Below are 16,835 nucleotides of genomic sequence, written 5' to 3'. Positions count from 1 at the left end.
GGCTGGTTAGGTCAACGACCCACAAGTGGCCCTAATGGCTCTGAAACTCAGAGCTCGCATGTGCCCTTAATGACTCTGTAAGGTCACACCCACACAGAGTTTAAAAGCCTGCAACTCCTCTCCAGTTAGCTGCCAAGTGAAGAAGCCTCTTGGATGAGAGGTGAAACGTCTTCAAGAAACTGAAACAAGTCCAGTTAGCTACGATACAGCACTTAGATTTATGACAGTCAGACTGGCATGAAAAAAAAAAAGACCAATTAATGATTAAGCTTCAACTTTCATTTTGTTGTCAAGGAAAAGGTTTGTTTGTGACATTCAGAAAAGTGAGTTCATCATCTCACAGTCTTTCTGTCTGGAATGATACTGAAGTGCATGTTTTAGGGCCAGTGTTTATTGCCTTCATGTTAGGTGTTAGTTAGTTGTAATGTTAGTTGACAAGTCCAGCAGCTCCAGCTACCAAATAAGGCTTGTTGAGATCTACACACAATGTAGCCTAAATCAAGATGATAGTACTAGGTGTGAATACAAAGACCTGTGATCAGTTCTCAATAAAACCAGGATCATATAATGTTCATATGGACACAATGTCGCATGTCCACAATTTTTATATCAGACTGTAAAAATATTCGTAAAAGGGACCTGGTTAAGATATTCTATACTTGTCTTTTACAATTTCAAATGTTTCTGCTGTCTTTCTGAGTGAATGTAAAGCCTGCGTGTATGTACTATGTGTTAATTGAGTGTGTGAACACATGCAAATTAGCGTGGTAGTATGCGTGTGTTTGCCCCTCAACTCTCCATCCCCGTCTCATTCTGAATCTGGTCTTTCTTGATTTCTGCACTGCCACTGATAGCACATGTAGGTGAATGCTTTTTGTGTTCAGGGGAGCTCAACTCTTACAGCAACAATCCCTCAGCATTCTGTAATCATCTAGTGGTGTCATAAGTCTTACATGAAGTCTTCCTGCTAAGGCTGCCTAAGCTTGGTGGAATGGACACTTTTTTTTATAGCTGCCACTGTACATGTAGAGCATACCCAACTTTCCTCAACTCTAAGTTGATGATTGCTAGGATGGCAACCACAGAGTCGAGCTCCTGCGACTGTCGAGGCACCTTCATGGTTATGCGTTACACGCCTTCTCTCACCTTTTTTTCAGTCAATGTCAGTCTTGCACCAGTGCACTTTGACATGCAGTGTAGTGCATACTGTAGCCAATAGCAGTGAATGTGTATGTCTAGTTTGTCTCCTCTGTACGTTCTTGTAGAGAAGGCTTTTTGTGTGCTGAACCGAGACTCGGTATCATTTTACTATTATGGCCACATTTGGTCAACTTGCACATATTCAATTAAACTTAGCAAAGAAGATTCAAGGTATTTTATGCTAGGACAGTGAATAAATAGTAAGTATTGGATCACAGCAGCACACAGATTGATTTCTCTGGGTGAATTGTATGTTCTGATTAGACTATTTGTTATCACTCAGTGACCTAACATCTCTCTGTCACCACTCATCTCCTTTCCACAGCGCCTTGTCAAAATGAACATGCCCATCGCTGATGACAACACCGTCCACTTCACCTCCACCCTGATGGCCCTGATTCGCACAGCTCTGGAGATCAAACTGGCATCAGGTCAGAAAAACACGCCACACCTTCTAAAATAGAAGAGAAGAAATGTTTGTAAAACAGACTAATGTGAAGGCCATCTCTCTGGTTTTCAGTCACTGGGACAAGCAGAATATCCCTTTATCTTATATACAGAACACACAAATAAAGAAACATCTTCGCCTATAGTGGTCACTGAAAATGTGAAAGGCACATGGCGGGGCTACGTGGTTGACCCTTTCGAAGAGGACCAACTCCCTCTGTAGATATAGAAGTCTCACTCTAAGTTAATGAAGACACAACGTTTCTTAGTTTCAGGTGATTATACACTAACAACAGCATAAATGTGAATGTTATATTGAATTTCTGCCCCCGAAGTCAACTTAAATCCTGCACACCAGACTGAGGAGAAAAACTGACACATTGCTTTCCCTGTGCAAACTTAGACCTTAAATCCATAATTATTTATGTCATACATCTGATTTCTGTATGATTGACATCATATATTGGTGTCAAAGGTGTCTGGTTTAGACAGATTGTTAGAGATGCACTTTAACCCAAATAACCAATACAATGAGGTCAAATTATAAATGACACATTTCTCAATGTTAAACCTCACTGTAATGTTATGTGAAATGCCAGAGTGACAAATGTGTTCAAGAGCCAGCTACTGCTTGTTGTTCTCTGAGCTAGAAACAGGCAAATGTGATTCCCAGTTGGACTCATTAGAAGGTTTTGTGCCGTCTGCTGGATTCTCTTGCCTGGCTTCACTGCCTCTATCTGCACTGTTAATGAGGAATTCTCATTGTGCCTCATCTCAGTAACAACTCATTACCACTTGACTTGCTTTGTGTTGTTAATTTAGAATGAACCATACCACAATAAGAAGATGATTCTGTGACTTTTTCTGTCCCTTTATAAAACACACTACATGGTGCTGTGACTGGTCTTAGTGTGTCAATAAGATGTTAAAAGTATCTCCCTCTCTCTCTCTCTCTCTCTCTCTCTCTCTCTCTCTCTCTCTCTCTCTCTCTCCCTCTCTCTCTCTCTCTCTCATCTCTCTGTGGATTTCCAGGAATGGTAGCCCAGCGATTATCTGATGCAGAGTTAAAGAAGGAGTTGTCCACAGTGTGGCCCAGCCTCTCTCAAAAGACCATGGACCTGCTGGTGACGCCACATAAACGTAAGCTTCTCAACATGTTCTACCTTCTGGCCACGCTGTATTACACAATCACCTTACAGTTTTTCTCAATTGCTAAAACACAATTTCTGAAACCTTGCTTCATTTTCTGAAAACATTAAACACAAAACCTCAGCTTCAAGCACTATTTACAAAACCTCCGACTCCTCATGCAACAAAGTGAACAAAGTGATCAGAATGATATACACTATCAAGCAGTCAGTAAACAATACACCAAAAAATAGAAAACACGTTGTTCAAAACATATAGTTCTCAGGGAGAAGTACATTTTTAATCTCAAAACAAATTTCATATTTTTCCGTCATTGTCTTTTGATGAATGAAAACATGTTCTATAGTAGCTCAAAACTGATCAGAAATTATACTCTGCTTTGCTCTGTGCAATTTTTTTTGTTCTTCCTCCTCTTTGCACCCCTATTTTTACAGCACTGTACCCTACATCTCACAGACTTGTCCTTTGTTCCTGTGATACTGTAATTCTTGTTCTTAGTTGATATGAACCTGCAACCAGTCAAAATCTATTGAGCAGTCACTACTGTAAACAAATGTAAAGCACAATGTTCAGGGCCAGACAATTTGTTTATTGTACAGTATACAGCCTACAATGCACTGTACTACAGTATACAATGCAAAAATCAAAGGAGTAAAGGGATCAATGTGCTTCTTCTTGTCTTTGGGCTGGCTCAGGCCAGAGCACTTCGTCGACATCACAAGCAATATTTTCCCTCCTGAGGCAACAGGGCTCTGAACTGGCTTATATTGGTTGTGTCACATGATTTGAAACAAGTGAAATCAATTTTGAGTGGTTGTGTTTAATCAATGATATGTGTTCTCTTTTTGTATTTGGTTGTTGCCACTTGTGTTTACCAGTATGGATGACATGTGTTTTGAGAATGACAATGTGTTCAGAGTTCTGCTGAAAAGTCTAAGTGAGATCTGCAAATTGTGTTTTACCATGTGAAATGGTTTATGGTATTGACAATAGACTGCACAATTAGCTAAATGAGTTCAGGCAACTGCAAACTTTGTTGAGCCAATGGCTTTTAGTGTTTTAGCAATTAAGAAAAACTGTAATAGCCTTTTCTCCTTGTCACAACCTGGGTGTTCAGGAGATGGAAAAGTGGGTGACACACTCTTTATCAAAAGTAACTGAATTATGGACAACATCAGAAGGTATGGGATGTGTAATCATTGTCATAGTGTCAGTAGTGTTTATTTTTATCACAGTGTATCACTACAATCTCTTTCACTGTACACTAACTTTAGAATTAAACAATGATGTCTTATTGTGAAAGTTCAACTATAAATGTTCACACCCTAACTAACTCAGCTAGCCTAGCTCAAACTAGCTCATTTTCATAAAGGACAGTTCATCATTAAGTAAATCGCCCCTGAACGCTTCTGAGTTATTACCATCATGACAGTATGTAATGAGATAATATGGCTCCTTTTCTCTTATACAAGGTTCTTTGGAGTTACCCTGTCAGAGTCATTGACTAATAACCTAATTTTGAAAAAAAAAAATGTTTTAATCATATCAGGTCACAAATGTCCTAAAGGGACATGGGGCTAAAAAAAAGTGAATGTTCCTTGTGCGCACACAAAACTTTCTTGTATTCAAATATTGGCTGCACCTACCCTACTCTGAATTATAGAACATAGAACTTCAGCTCATTTATTGTAATCCATCATATATATTTTCTATGTTTCTCTCATGCAATTATCAAAGATCTACCTTTAACCAACATCAGAGACCTCTGGAGCTCTTAAATGTATGAGTGTTTTTAAGAAGCAAGAAATGTGATTAATGGCTTTTATTGTTGTGAGCAGAAGTAAAAGTGAAAGATTTCTACTTACAGCAGTGTGATAAACAGTGGCCCGGGTCAGTATTGGTGTGTCAATCAGCATTAGTGCCTGTAAAGACAAGAATTGCTGTGCAGTTGTGGACTTTGCTATTGCTGACAAGAATTGTGTTCACCACCTAACACAAAGGCATTTCCATTCAAATCTGTCCAAATGCTGATTTTGTTTACCTTGAAACTCTATTTTAAACATGGAATTTATCTAATCACTCACTGTAAGAAGTTCATTTTGTTTAAACTAAACCATTAGGGAGACAGGCAGACAAAACGAGATGGAATAACGAGAGAGGAGTGAGTCAGCAGCAGAGGAGGCTCATCCATAGAGGCAGAGGAGGTTGGTCCTCCTCTATTTTTGAGAGGCAAGAGGAAGATCAATTTTTTTTTTAAGAAAGAGTAACTGGTTGAAATAAATCATTACCAAATCTCAGTATCATTTATAAAATATCATATATATATTATATCATAAAAAAAGTTTCTTCTTTGGAAGAAAATCCACCTGAAACGGTTGAACAGCGACAGCTGCAGCCGGAGGAGACAGAGCAGTCTGTGAGAGGAGCAGGGAGCAGGAAGGTGGGGGCTAGAGGAGGACGGAGGGCTTCTGTCCTCCGTGGGAGGGATCTCCTTCCATTCACTCAATGCATTCAGGATTTTTTCATGCTGATCTATGATTGGCTAAGACACGTAAAATGACGCGCTAAGGGAGGACGTCCTCCCTTACCAATCAGCAGCCAGAATACAAAATTGACAGCAGGTTGGTCCAATAACAGTTCCCAAATTTCATTCTCACATTTATACAACCGTAAACAAAAAATACTTCTATGTATTTTACAGCTTTAACTGCCCGCCATGCTCGGACAAGAAATATGGAGTTTTCAGCGATATTGGAATCAGTTTCAAAGGAAATATAAGCACATTTCCGAAAGAAAAAAAACTGTTAGGAGAAATCAGAGAGAAGCAGTCAGAAAGATAATTCATAGTTTTCGTTTCTTTCGTTCGTCCTGCTGGAGGACATAAAGTTAGCGGCACGACCGGGACAGCAACACAGTTACAGAGCACACAATACAGAGCAGCAACAAAGCCACTGTCATGAAATCCATGCGTTGAGTGCTAAGATAGCACAGGGGGTAGCGTAGTTGCCTGCCATTCAGGTGACTGGGGTTTGGATCCCAAAAGGGATACAAATTTATATTTTCTTTTGTCTTGTATATTAGCCTTTTAATGAAATGTTTTTTAAAGAAGTCTTGTAAGTCATTGTTTTATTGCTTAATTTTCATTGAATATAAGAAAGTAGGGTTAATTAGTTGACTTGTATAAAATAACATGACACCGTGGACTGGTTTTCCTCCTGTCCTCCCCAATTTTTTCAGTCACCAGCCGCCACTGGTCAGCAGAATCTCCTCTCCTCTCCTCTCCTCTCCTCTCTTTTTTCCTGTCTTCTTTCTTATAATTTCTTCTCTCCTCACCTCCTCAGCCAATGAACTGACAGTAGGGAAGGTTTATGCAGCCCTGATGATCTTCGACTACTATAAGCAGAACCGAGCAAGGAGGCAGCAGCTGCAGCAACAACAGAGTGCGTCAGGCTCCCAGGTACAACATGCACACATCATGTGCCTGCACACTACACACTACACAAACACACACACACACACACACACACACACACACACACACACACACACACCCACACGCACACACACACACACACACACACACACACACACCCACACACACACACACACACACACACACACACCCACACGCACACACACATGCACTGCAGTACTGCAAACCTGTTTGCATGCAGCCACATAACTCATGCCTGCACACACTGATACACACTTTCACTGTTTGCCTGCATGTATACACACATGCAAAGATGGTACTTTTGTATCCACTAGCCATTAAGTAGTGGATTACAAAACATTTCTACTGCTTACCCAATACAATGTTTTCAGAGTAAAAGCACAGAGCTGATATTTAATGTACATGTACCAGTCACGGCCAAACCTGCATTTGTCTGCTCGCTGGGGGTTATTGCGTTATCACACATCTACTGCACAGGTGCATGTTTGTTTCCACTCATAAACACTTAAAATATAAGCACACATGTACTACATATAAGCATGACTGCAAGAAATGAATATTCTGGCCCAAGTCTTCACATCTGGGTTGGCACTAAGCCCCCGCTGTCAGACCTGGATCCAACAATATTCTGCCTGCTGCCTCTGAATGTCTTCAGCATGTTGCCATCCGTCTCTCCTCCACAGTGCAAGGTCGGGGCTCTGTTTAAGCCATTGCTGCCTCTGACTCACATGCAGGAGAAAGATCTGCCTATGATGTTAAACAGTGTGGAGCCTCCCAGCATGCTTCAGCCCCAGCCCAAATCCCATGCCAAGTCTCAGCCACAGACCAGACCTAGCTCCAACTCCCTCACCAATGGAGGCACGCTGTAAGTTCAACGCTTCAGGAAACCAAACTTAAGTTAACACATCAAGACTAAAAACTACATCCAGTGTAAAAGTGTGACTTTACAACATCAACACTTTGAATCAAGGTAGGTTTTCAGCAGGTTGTTGGGTAGTTTACCGCTTTAAAGGGATAGTATGGGTCATTTGATTTATGCATGTTTGTATGAGGTACTTAGCCCTAGTCAATGTGTTACCTGCAGTAGATGACCGTCAGCTCCCTGCTGGAGCAGAGGAACAGCATGCAGCGCTGGCAGGAAGCAGGGCTTTGTACTGCCTAAACCAGCAAGCGAGATGATGGCCATCTACTGCAGGTATCACACTAGGGATAAGTACCTCAAACAACCCCACATCAAAAGACCCAAACTATCACTTTAAGGTCGATTCCATTTTAGTGCCTGACCCTCTAAGTCCCCCCCTGAAGGAACAGTCTGCTCTGATTGGGCAGCTCTCACAGCAGGGTTCCACATCAGCACTCTAGGCAGGGTTTTTGTAACCATGGCTGTGCTATCAAACACTTGTGGCAAAGATATTTAATGGAGGCAGGATATTTTACTCTGTTACAATAAACAGTGCACTGAAACAGTAAATATCACTGGGAATGTAATAATTTTAATTACTAGAAGAACCCTTTTCTGCATTATAATCTCAAAAATGTAGTATAATCCTGGACTACATATATGCCTATACAAGTATATCTGTGATCAAGCCTCATTAGGCTCTACTTTCTACAATATGGGACCTTTATGAAAAAAAGATTAAGACTGAGTTACTGAGAAAATTACACTGCACATATGTGCAGAGTGGTTTTCATTGAATTAGTGGTTGGGCTCTGTCTGTATTCAGTGCCTGATTTACTAAGATGGCAGCAGAATACAATCAACCTCAGTCAACCTGTGTCACCCCCTATAGTTTACATGACCTTTTCTTAACGAATTTTGTGAGAAAGAGAAAATTAATACTGCCAACTCTCAAACATAACACACAAACTGTGACTTCAGCCTGTTGCATCTGTTTGATAAATACAGTACATGTGTACATGAAAACTACTGCTGTGACTGTACTGCTTCGCCTATTTGTGTTTTTTCCACCATGTGTTCAGTGATATCAGTATGTGTTGAATAATACTTCAATAATCCTCTCTTCTTCAGTAAACACCAAACAGATTTATATTTTGGATTTGTTTAATAACCACATATCCATATAGTGTTGCCTTGTTGCAACAAAAATCAACAGGTTAAATTGTACTCTGAACTATAGATCAGTGTGAACATTGGAGAACTGGGCTCTAGATCTTAAAGGCATTTCACCTAAAACCTTCCTCAGTTCTGACTGACTAGTGTAGAATCAAAGGCTTTTGACCTCTTTGGATGTTGATGCTGTAACAGTTCCAATTTATGTGCAGTGCACTACAATGTCATGTAGTATTTTATTGTTGTTTTATTCTATTTTTTCCAACATTGTTATTTTATTGTGCTGTATTGTTTATCGTGTAAATCTGTTTTGTAGAATACATAAAGTTGTTTTTATTCTAAGTAGTAGTAGTAGTAGCAGTATTAGCAGTAGTAGTAGAAGTAGCAGCAGTAGTTGCAGTATTGGTAGTAGTTCTGTCTAAAGGAACAAAGCAGTAGTGCCCATGGCATGTACAGTACTCAAAGTGTAAAATACCTCAAAGTGCAATTTTCCATGTTTTATAAACAATTTAAGCTTTAAAGTAGTAATAGTAGTAGTAGTAGTAGTTGGGGGGGGGGGGGGGGGGCAGTAGGAGGAGTATTATTAATATTATCATTACTATGCTGAGCTGCGACTGATATAACACACAGGCCAGGTCATGACCACATCAAGCCATCATCTTCCTGGGTGATGGAAAAACCAAAGGAGGCACCCCGAGCTAAGACTAAGAGAAACATGTCCAGGGGCCCTTCAGAGGACACACCGGACACTGCTGTTATTCAGGTACTGTATGTTATATATCTCTAACACATGCTCTGAATATATAATTTATTGTACATCCATTGTATATACAATGTATCCTAAGTATCTAAAGCTATAGCTTGGTCATGTTAGATGCTAGAATGTTCTAAGGAGGGTTAGATATCTGTTAAAAAAGTATTCAAATAAGTGTTGATGTAAACACCTGTCAAGTAAATATACAAAAGTTGGAAGGCACTCAGTAGAGCGCATACAGTCCTGGTCAAAAGTCTCAATCCACTTGTAAAGAACATGTATAACATGCCAGTCTTCAGTTCCAGTGATTTCTACTGCTCTCATGTTACTGTGATTAATGAGTGGAACACAAACTACTTTGTCACAAAAAGATTCATGAAGTTTGGTTCAGTAATTAATTTAGTCTATCCTCTGAAAATGTGACCAAATCTGCTGGATCAAACATATACATACACCACTTCTGATACGTGTTTGGGATCATTGTCCTGTTGGAACACCCAACTGCAACCCAGAGCCAATCTTCTGCTGAGGATTTGACATTGAAGAATCTGTAGAACATCCTCCTTCTTCATTATTCCAGTTGCTTTCTTTAGAGCAGCAGATCCACTGGCAGCAATAAGCAGCATAATACTACCAGCACCATGCTTGACAGTAGGTCTGGTGTTCTTTGAGTTAAAGGCCTCACCTTCTCTCCTCCAAACATATTGCTGCTCATTGTCACCAAACAACTCTTGTTTCATGGGACCACAGAGTTCTCCTCCAGAAGGTTTTTTCTTTGTCCATGTGATCAGCAGCAAATTTCAGTCAAGCTTTAAGGTGCGTCAGAATCAAGGGCCTCTTTCTAACAAAACAGCCTCTCAGCTTAAGTCGATGTAAAACACGCTTGACTGTGGACACTGACGCCTGTCTTCCAGCAGCTTCGAATTCATTGCAGACTTGCTTTTTGTTGGTTTTTGGTTGACCCTCGACCCCCCTGACCAGTTTACTCCCAGCAGCAGGTGATAGTTTGTGTTTTCTTCTGGATCTGGCAGTGACGCAACTGAGCCATGCACTTTATACTTACAAATGGTTGTTTGTACAGTTGATCTTTGGACCTGTAACTGCTTTAAAATGGCTCCAAGTGACTTTCCTGACTTGTTCGAATCAATAATGTGCTCTTTCAGATCAATGCTGAGCTTCTTAGACTGAATGGGCCATGGGTGTGTCAAACAAGCCCTATTAAAATGATCCCAGAAAGGTCACCAGCTGTTATCAATCATAGTCTCTCAGAAGAAGCTAAGAGGTAATACTACAAAGAACATTTGATTCACACAAATATCTTTAATCACCAAAATTGATTATTGAAGTTACTGTATGTATATTTTTGATCTGTTGGAGAAGCAGTCAGGAGGGTCCTACCTGAGGAGCACAGGCAGCAGCTAGGTTCATAGGGCACAAGTAAATATGTGATGTAAGTAGGGCTTTAAAAGTAATTAGTAAAAGTTTAAAATCAGTTTTGGATTTAACAGGTAGCCATTTCAGCGTTGCAAGGATGGGAGTTATATGGGCATGTCTTTTAGAATTAGTTAAGTCTGGCAGCCGAGTTCTGAACAAGCTGGAGATGGGCGATGACCTTTTGGCTGAGCCGCCCAAACAGGGCGTTGCAATAATCCAGGCGTGATGAGATGAATGCATGGATTATTTCTGCTCGAGATAGAAAGTGTTTAACTTTTGCAATGTTCCTAAGTTGGAGAAAGCATGATTGTACTATCTTTGTGATTTGTATGTCAAAGATCACACACCCAAATTGCAGGCGGAATGCTTGGTGTTGGTGAACAGTTAAGAGCTATAGAAATCATTGGAACTGAAGACTGACATGATATACATGTTCCTGACAAGTGGATGGAAACTTTTGCGCATGAATGTACCTCTGTGAAGACCTAACAGTCCACTTTAAGTTGTGTTCACATATAGATACCTGACACCTCAATATACCTGATTTAAGATCAATGCTTTATTTCCTGAGAAATTAACGAAAAACATCCTATCTCACCATGTTAAAGAAAGTGAGAACAATTCTTGGATCCATCTCTTTATCTGGATCAGCTCAAAAGGTTAACGGGGTCTATTCTGGCCTGAGACCCATCCTGCATCCAAGTTTAGAGGAAATCTGTTCAGTAGTTTTTGTGTATTCCTGCCAACAAACCAACCAACAAACAAAGAAACAAAGGTAAAAACATAACCTCCTTGGTGTAGGTCATTTGAGCCAGAATGAACACAACAGTTTGTTATGGTTTATGCATGTTATACATTTTACATGTGCCATGAATAGTTGCCTGGGCTCAATGGCAGAGAGAAGCAGGCCTTTGTTAGATGAGGGGTGATCCTAGAGACTTACTTATGTTTTCTATGTATGTCTTATTGTATTTGAATTAAGGGGGTTTCCCCTTTTTTGATCTTCTCCTGTTTTAATTTACTGTTAGTGAATTCTGTCTAATGTCCATTTCCACCAGTACAACAACAGATACAGAACACGCTCAGTTCAGCTCTAAGCATCATCATGGGGTTTAGGTTGTTTATCATCTGACTGTTGCTTTAGGAAAAGGAAAGAGGAAAAGTAAAAAATTGGTCCACCCAATGATGCTAATGGAATCAAGTTTGTGTGCAGGAGTCGGTGGAGATGCGGAAGATGGAGACCAGTGCCAGCAGTACAATCCCAGCCCCAGGCTCAGGTCTGGAGAACCAGGGCAGAGCTGCTTCTATGCCTCGACTCAATGCTGAGCTGCAGGTAACACCTCAGTTTTCAAACCTGTGCTCATTTTGTAACCTGGTTTTGATTAAGTTGTGGTCTTAGTCATTAGATAAAAATGCGTATGATGTATAATCACACTTCAGTTGTATATTATGGTAGGTTTAGTCAACAAAAAGAAGACCTTTATTGTAGTTAACGTTTGTAAGATGTGAGTCTCATTTACAGTATGTTGTGCATTTGTTTATGATGTCGTGTTGTTCTCCTCTGTTGTGAAATAGAAGGCACTGTATCTCTTTAAAGCAGACTGCAGTGGTTCACACACATCATTTTGCTCGGCATCAAATCAACAGATTGACTCTGCACAGTAAATACTGTTCTTGCTCACTTGGTATTATCACAGCTTCCTGTCATCTCCATTCCAAAGCAGAGGCTGGATTTACTCACTTTTTCACTAAAAGTTTCAGGTTCTAGCTTGAGACGAGCAAAGTGATAATATTCATTTAGCAAATAGCAACATTAAGATGTTTAACAGGTTGAATGGTTAAAAAACATACATTTATCCTGAACCAATTCATACTGATGGCTTAAAAACCACCAGAAATATCCAAATGAAACAAAAAGTGAAACTGGGATGAGTACTGTCATCTATTTGATCTCAGGTTGATGGTTTGTTTTTGGAGCCTCAGGCATGAAGAGAAAATGCTTTGAGTCAAGCATATAGAAATGATTTGGGTAGCAGAGGATGCTGTTTTAGAAATCAGTAGCATTACATGTGTAATTCCAGATGGATAAGATTTCATTTAAACAGTCATTTGTTATTTGTCCATTTCTCCGTACCGACAATATTTTTTTGTCTTAACGTTAACAGATATTGTTGTACAATTCCTCTTAGTTTTTCTCAGTGAGTGGTGGAGAATAAACCAAAACATTTTGCTTGAATTAGCATGGGCTAGCTGGGACTCACTATTCATCCAGTTAAGGCTGAAAACCTCTAAATGAATCTTTCAGTAGAGCCTGAGAAATATAATAAGCTCCTCATTTCCTGAGTGATGTTGATGTTGATCGATTCATTCATTTAAAGTGCATTCCTTTCACAGCCCAGTTGGAAGAGCCGTTGTTGATCCTGCCCTCGCTGCAGAGGAGAGTTCCGTGGTAATCAGATTACATCCTGGCAGGCTGCCAGCTATTTGTCCAGTATCGTTTTTCTCCTGCTGCCGACTGAATAGATGATAGTGGCTCCAAATGACGTTGGGCCCAAGATTTACTGGTAGAGGAAGAAAGTAATTGGGTTACTGTAGAAGAGAGAGAATCTAGAGTGGGGGATTAATGAGAGGATGTAAGGAACGAGGGCGGGGGGTTGCCTTGTTGACTTGCTGTCTTATTTTTCTCACCTTTTGGAACAGAGGGCAGGAAATCCTTTGGCCAATTCAATTAATGCTGGCCTTTTGGAAATTGCTTGCTGCAGAGTGTGATGGGAACTGAAGTGTCCAGTCTGAACTCTGGGATTCCAGTCTCAGTCACGGCAGTTTATCTTTCACCATTGCTAGATTGCTTTGCCTTCGCTTAATTTGAGCTCAGCATTGCCAGGATCAAGATATGACATCTGTTAAGACCCGTTCTCCTCTTTAAGATCCTTCTTTGTGTTGTGGTGACATGGAGCAGTCTGGCCTCCTGCTCTGTTCACAGTCAAGTAGAACAGAAAATAAAACCCACACTCAGTTCCTTTTACGTAACTTAAAGTTCAAGTTCACCTAAAAGCTAAAATAAGCCATCTCCTTACCCCCGTGTTGATGAAATACACACACAAAATGTAGCCCACAAAACATTTCTGGAGCGACACAGCAAACCAGCATTGCAGTCTTCTCCTAAACAACTTAAGTAGCCAGGACTTGTTTTAAAACAAACCCCCAGTTTCATCACCTCTTAATACTAGAGATGCACCGATCGATCGGCAACCGATCGCAATCGGCCGATAATGCCCCTATCGGTTTTGATCGGAGTTCTCAAAATAGATCAAATCAGGCCGATTAGATGGCGTTTCAATATAGAGACAGTGCACTGACTGCATGCAGGGAGGGAATTTCACGGCGGCCATGGCCGCTGTTGCCGCACTTTGGCCTTGATGCAGCGTGAAAAAAAACTCATCGTACAGCCACAGTGGCCTCTGTGCCCCTGGCCCGGTCAGTGTAGCGGGCTTGCCTTTAATTACAGCCACCTGAGTGCACAGTAGTCACTCACAGTAACTTCAGTGAGTCCGCGGTTCGCACAGGTGGAGTCTCATCATCACGATGATCTCACGTGAAAGCCTCTCAAACAGCAGCAGCGTCTCAGAACAGAAGAACGAAACTTACAGCACAGCGAGCGAGCGCAGCCGGTTTTGACATGATACGTAACTGACTTATGTGGTAGGATTTAGTCCGGTAAAGTTGGAAATATATTCACAGATTCGAACTTCCCGGATCAATAACTCATAAGTGAAACCTTGTTAAAACACAAACGACGGCTCTTTCCTACCGTAGTGAGGAAGACAACGAGCTACAACCGTATGTTAATCAAAACGAGCGTCTGGACATTAACTCTGGTCTGTATGGTCAGCCAGCTGTGAGACGAGGGCGCAGGGACCGTCTACAAAGTGCAACACTGAAAAGAGAAACTACAAAAAATATTCAATAACTTCACTATTATTCAGAGTGTAGTGTCACCAAAATCACTCCACACATCAGTGGTCTCCTGCTGGTTATTCTACATTTTTTTTGTTTGGAAAAAATGTGCTTTGCCATAATTTTGGGGAATTTCTATTGGGAGAAATATTCAGTAACACTAATATTCAGTGAGGTGTCACAAAACTCACCTCACCCTAACCCTACTTAACAAAAACTACTTTCTAATGTAACTTTAACTTGATTTTGGTATTAAAAAATGTTTTAATACACAATCCATGTCTTATTATAAATTAGGATGTTATGGTATCAGTCTGAAAGGTAAATCAACACATTTTACTCAGTGGCCTTTCTGCCCTGTCATGTGGCCTTGGTGCCCCTGACAAAAAAAGTGCAGGCCAAATGGACTTGCCCCTAAAATGATGAAATTCCCTCCCTGACTGCATTCCCACTAGTAAGCTACAGTTACTCTGTGTAAGCTGAGTCCAAGTTGTCTCTAAGAGCCACTAGAGTGTGAAATATTGCACATTGCCTCAGCCTGCAATAAAACGGTGGTCAATTCATGATACTTTCTCATCTCCTAATTTTTATACTTAATAATACAATGTCAATGTTGTGTAAAAAGAATCATTAATTAAATATATGAAAGTTACACAAGACAACAATATAGAAGAATTTATGGATTTGACGCTGTGATCGGTGATCGGCAATATCGGGATCGGCAGATACTGCTTTCAGTGATCGGTGATCGGTGATCGGCCCCAAAAATCCTGATCGGTGCATCTCTACTTAATACAGTATGTGCAGAGCCCCATTTTAATTAGCAGTGTATGCTCTCGTCGGTTCCTCTCCAGATAACAAGCCAGGCAGGCAAGAACAGAGGGAATGGAGGCTTATATGTTCTTAGAGATATCTCTGAGAGTCACAGCCACCCTGATGTGCTGAAAGAAGCACAGAGAGTGAGTGCCGGGAAGACACACATCACCACCATTGGACTACTCCAATGTTCGGAGGACGTGAGCTATAGAGTCCCTGGCGGTATATTTCCCTGGAAACCACCATGCAACTCTAAGAGGGCATTATTTTCAGTACATATGCACAAACGACAGTGAGTCCTGTCTGAGGTGCGGACTCTCTGGTTCTACCGGAGAACAATACTGACTCGTCAGTGTACCCACACCCACCAGGTGCCTCCAGAGCAGGACAGAGACCCGCTCCTCCCTAGGAGTTTGACTCAGTATTGTGCACACTGGTGAGCCCACCTATTTCTAGTTGGTACTGCCCCATCTTACACTCTAGTTCTGGCTCCTTCCCTGACAGAAAGCTGACATCCAACATCCCCAGAAGCATGGATGCCTGTCTTTACCTGCCACCCATCTCACGATGACCAGTATCTATCTAGTTTTTTATAGCTTTGCCTGACTCCCCGTGGGCCAAGGCCTTTCCACTAGATGCTCGCTGGCAAGCTTCTTACAGGTGGAGTCCCCTCTTTCCCTGTTCCAGACAAGGTCCTGCAGGTCCTATTTGGCCAATTCATGTGTCATCTGTGAAATGCTCTTAATCTGGCCTCCTCCCCATTGGAGCAGTGTGTATTGGGGGACCTTAACAGTTGCTACAACACAGCTCCCAGAGTCACAGGAATGCATAAACTGTTACTTGTATATGTGATGAAGTTGTAACATTTAGAGGTTCCAGCAACTTTAACATGAATATTCTGCTTTCCTTTGTATTTTCACTCCCGGTGCTGATGGGGTACATTTTTCTGCTAATATATGTGTACTACTTTTAGTAGTCTAAATTCAGGATATTCATTAAAAATAAGAAAAATTCTGATTGTATAAAAAGATGTATACATTTTTTCAATAATGAACTTATAATACCTTAAGCCACTATGTGTTGCATATGACAATTTCTGATTTTGGTGCTCACCAGTAGTTCATAAATCATCATCATAAAAGACATCATAGAAGACAGCAATAGATGTGACTGCAACCACCTTACTTAATATAATATCATATAACATCATATAATGATATAATGTATGAACACATCTATAACCACAAATAATAACTTTTACTGATCTTGTACACTCTCTCTCTGCTCCTCTCCTGGTCTTCATCTCTCTCTTGTTAACAGTGGAGCAACTCACGCCACTCTCCAGGGATCCATCTAGCTGTATGTACAAGCTATCACACAACATGTGTATGTACTTGATTGTGGTGGGACATCATGCAGATGTATCAGGTCCAGCTGGGTGACCTGTCAAACTCAGATATGTTGTCATTGTCACATGGTTAATACTGTATCACCATACAACTAGTGTCATTCTGGATCGTGAGCATGACCTGTGCTTTGTGTAGGCTTTG

General features: G+C 40.8%; 1 protein-coding gene across 26 annotated transcripts in view; it reads left to right on the top strand.

Moving 5' to 3' along the window:
- Positions 1-16,835, top strand: part of cacna1ba (calcium channel, voltage-dependent, N type, alpha 1B subunit, a) — a 179,524-nt gene that overhangs the window by 153,994 nt on the left and 8,695 nt on the right. For 25 of the 26 annotated variants that reach the window (XM_030417888.1, XM_030417887.1, XM_030417891.1 and 22 more), the window contains 7 exons: positions 1,526-1,631; positions 2,680-2,787; positions 6,138-6,253; positions 6,934-7,115; positions 8,955-9,087; positions 11,726-11,845; positions 16,606-16,644. In XM_030417888.1, coding sequence (XP_030273748.1) covers positions 1,526-1,631; positions 2,680-2,787; positions 6,138-6,253; positions 6,934-7,115; positions 8,955-9,087; positions 11,726-11,845; positions 16,606-16,644 — 804 coding nt within the window. The remainder of the gene's footprint in view (positions 1-1,525; positions 1,632-2,679; positions 2,788-6,137; positions 6,254-6,933; positions 7,116-8,954; positions 9,088-11,725; positions 11,846-16,605; positions 16,645-16,835) is intronic. The other variant, XM_030417878.1, reaches the window with a different exon arrangement.

Source organism: Sparus aurata, chromosome 5 (genome assembly GCF_900880675.1).
Source record: "Sparus aurata chromosome 5, fSpaAur1.1, whole genome shotgun sequence".
Lineage (NCBI taxonomy): Eukaryota > Metazoa > Chordata > Actinopteri > Spariformes > Sparidae > Sparus > Sparus aurata.
The sequence above is the reverse complement of the archived record's forward strand: the minus strand, read 5'-3'. Positions and strand labels throughout refer to the sequence as shown.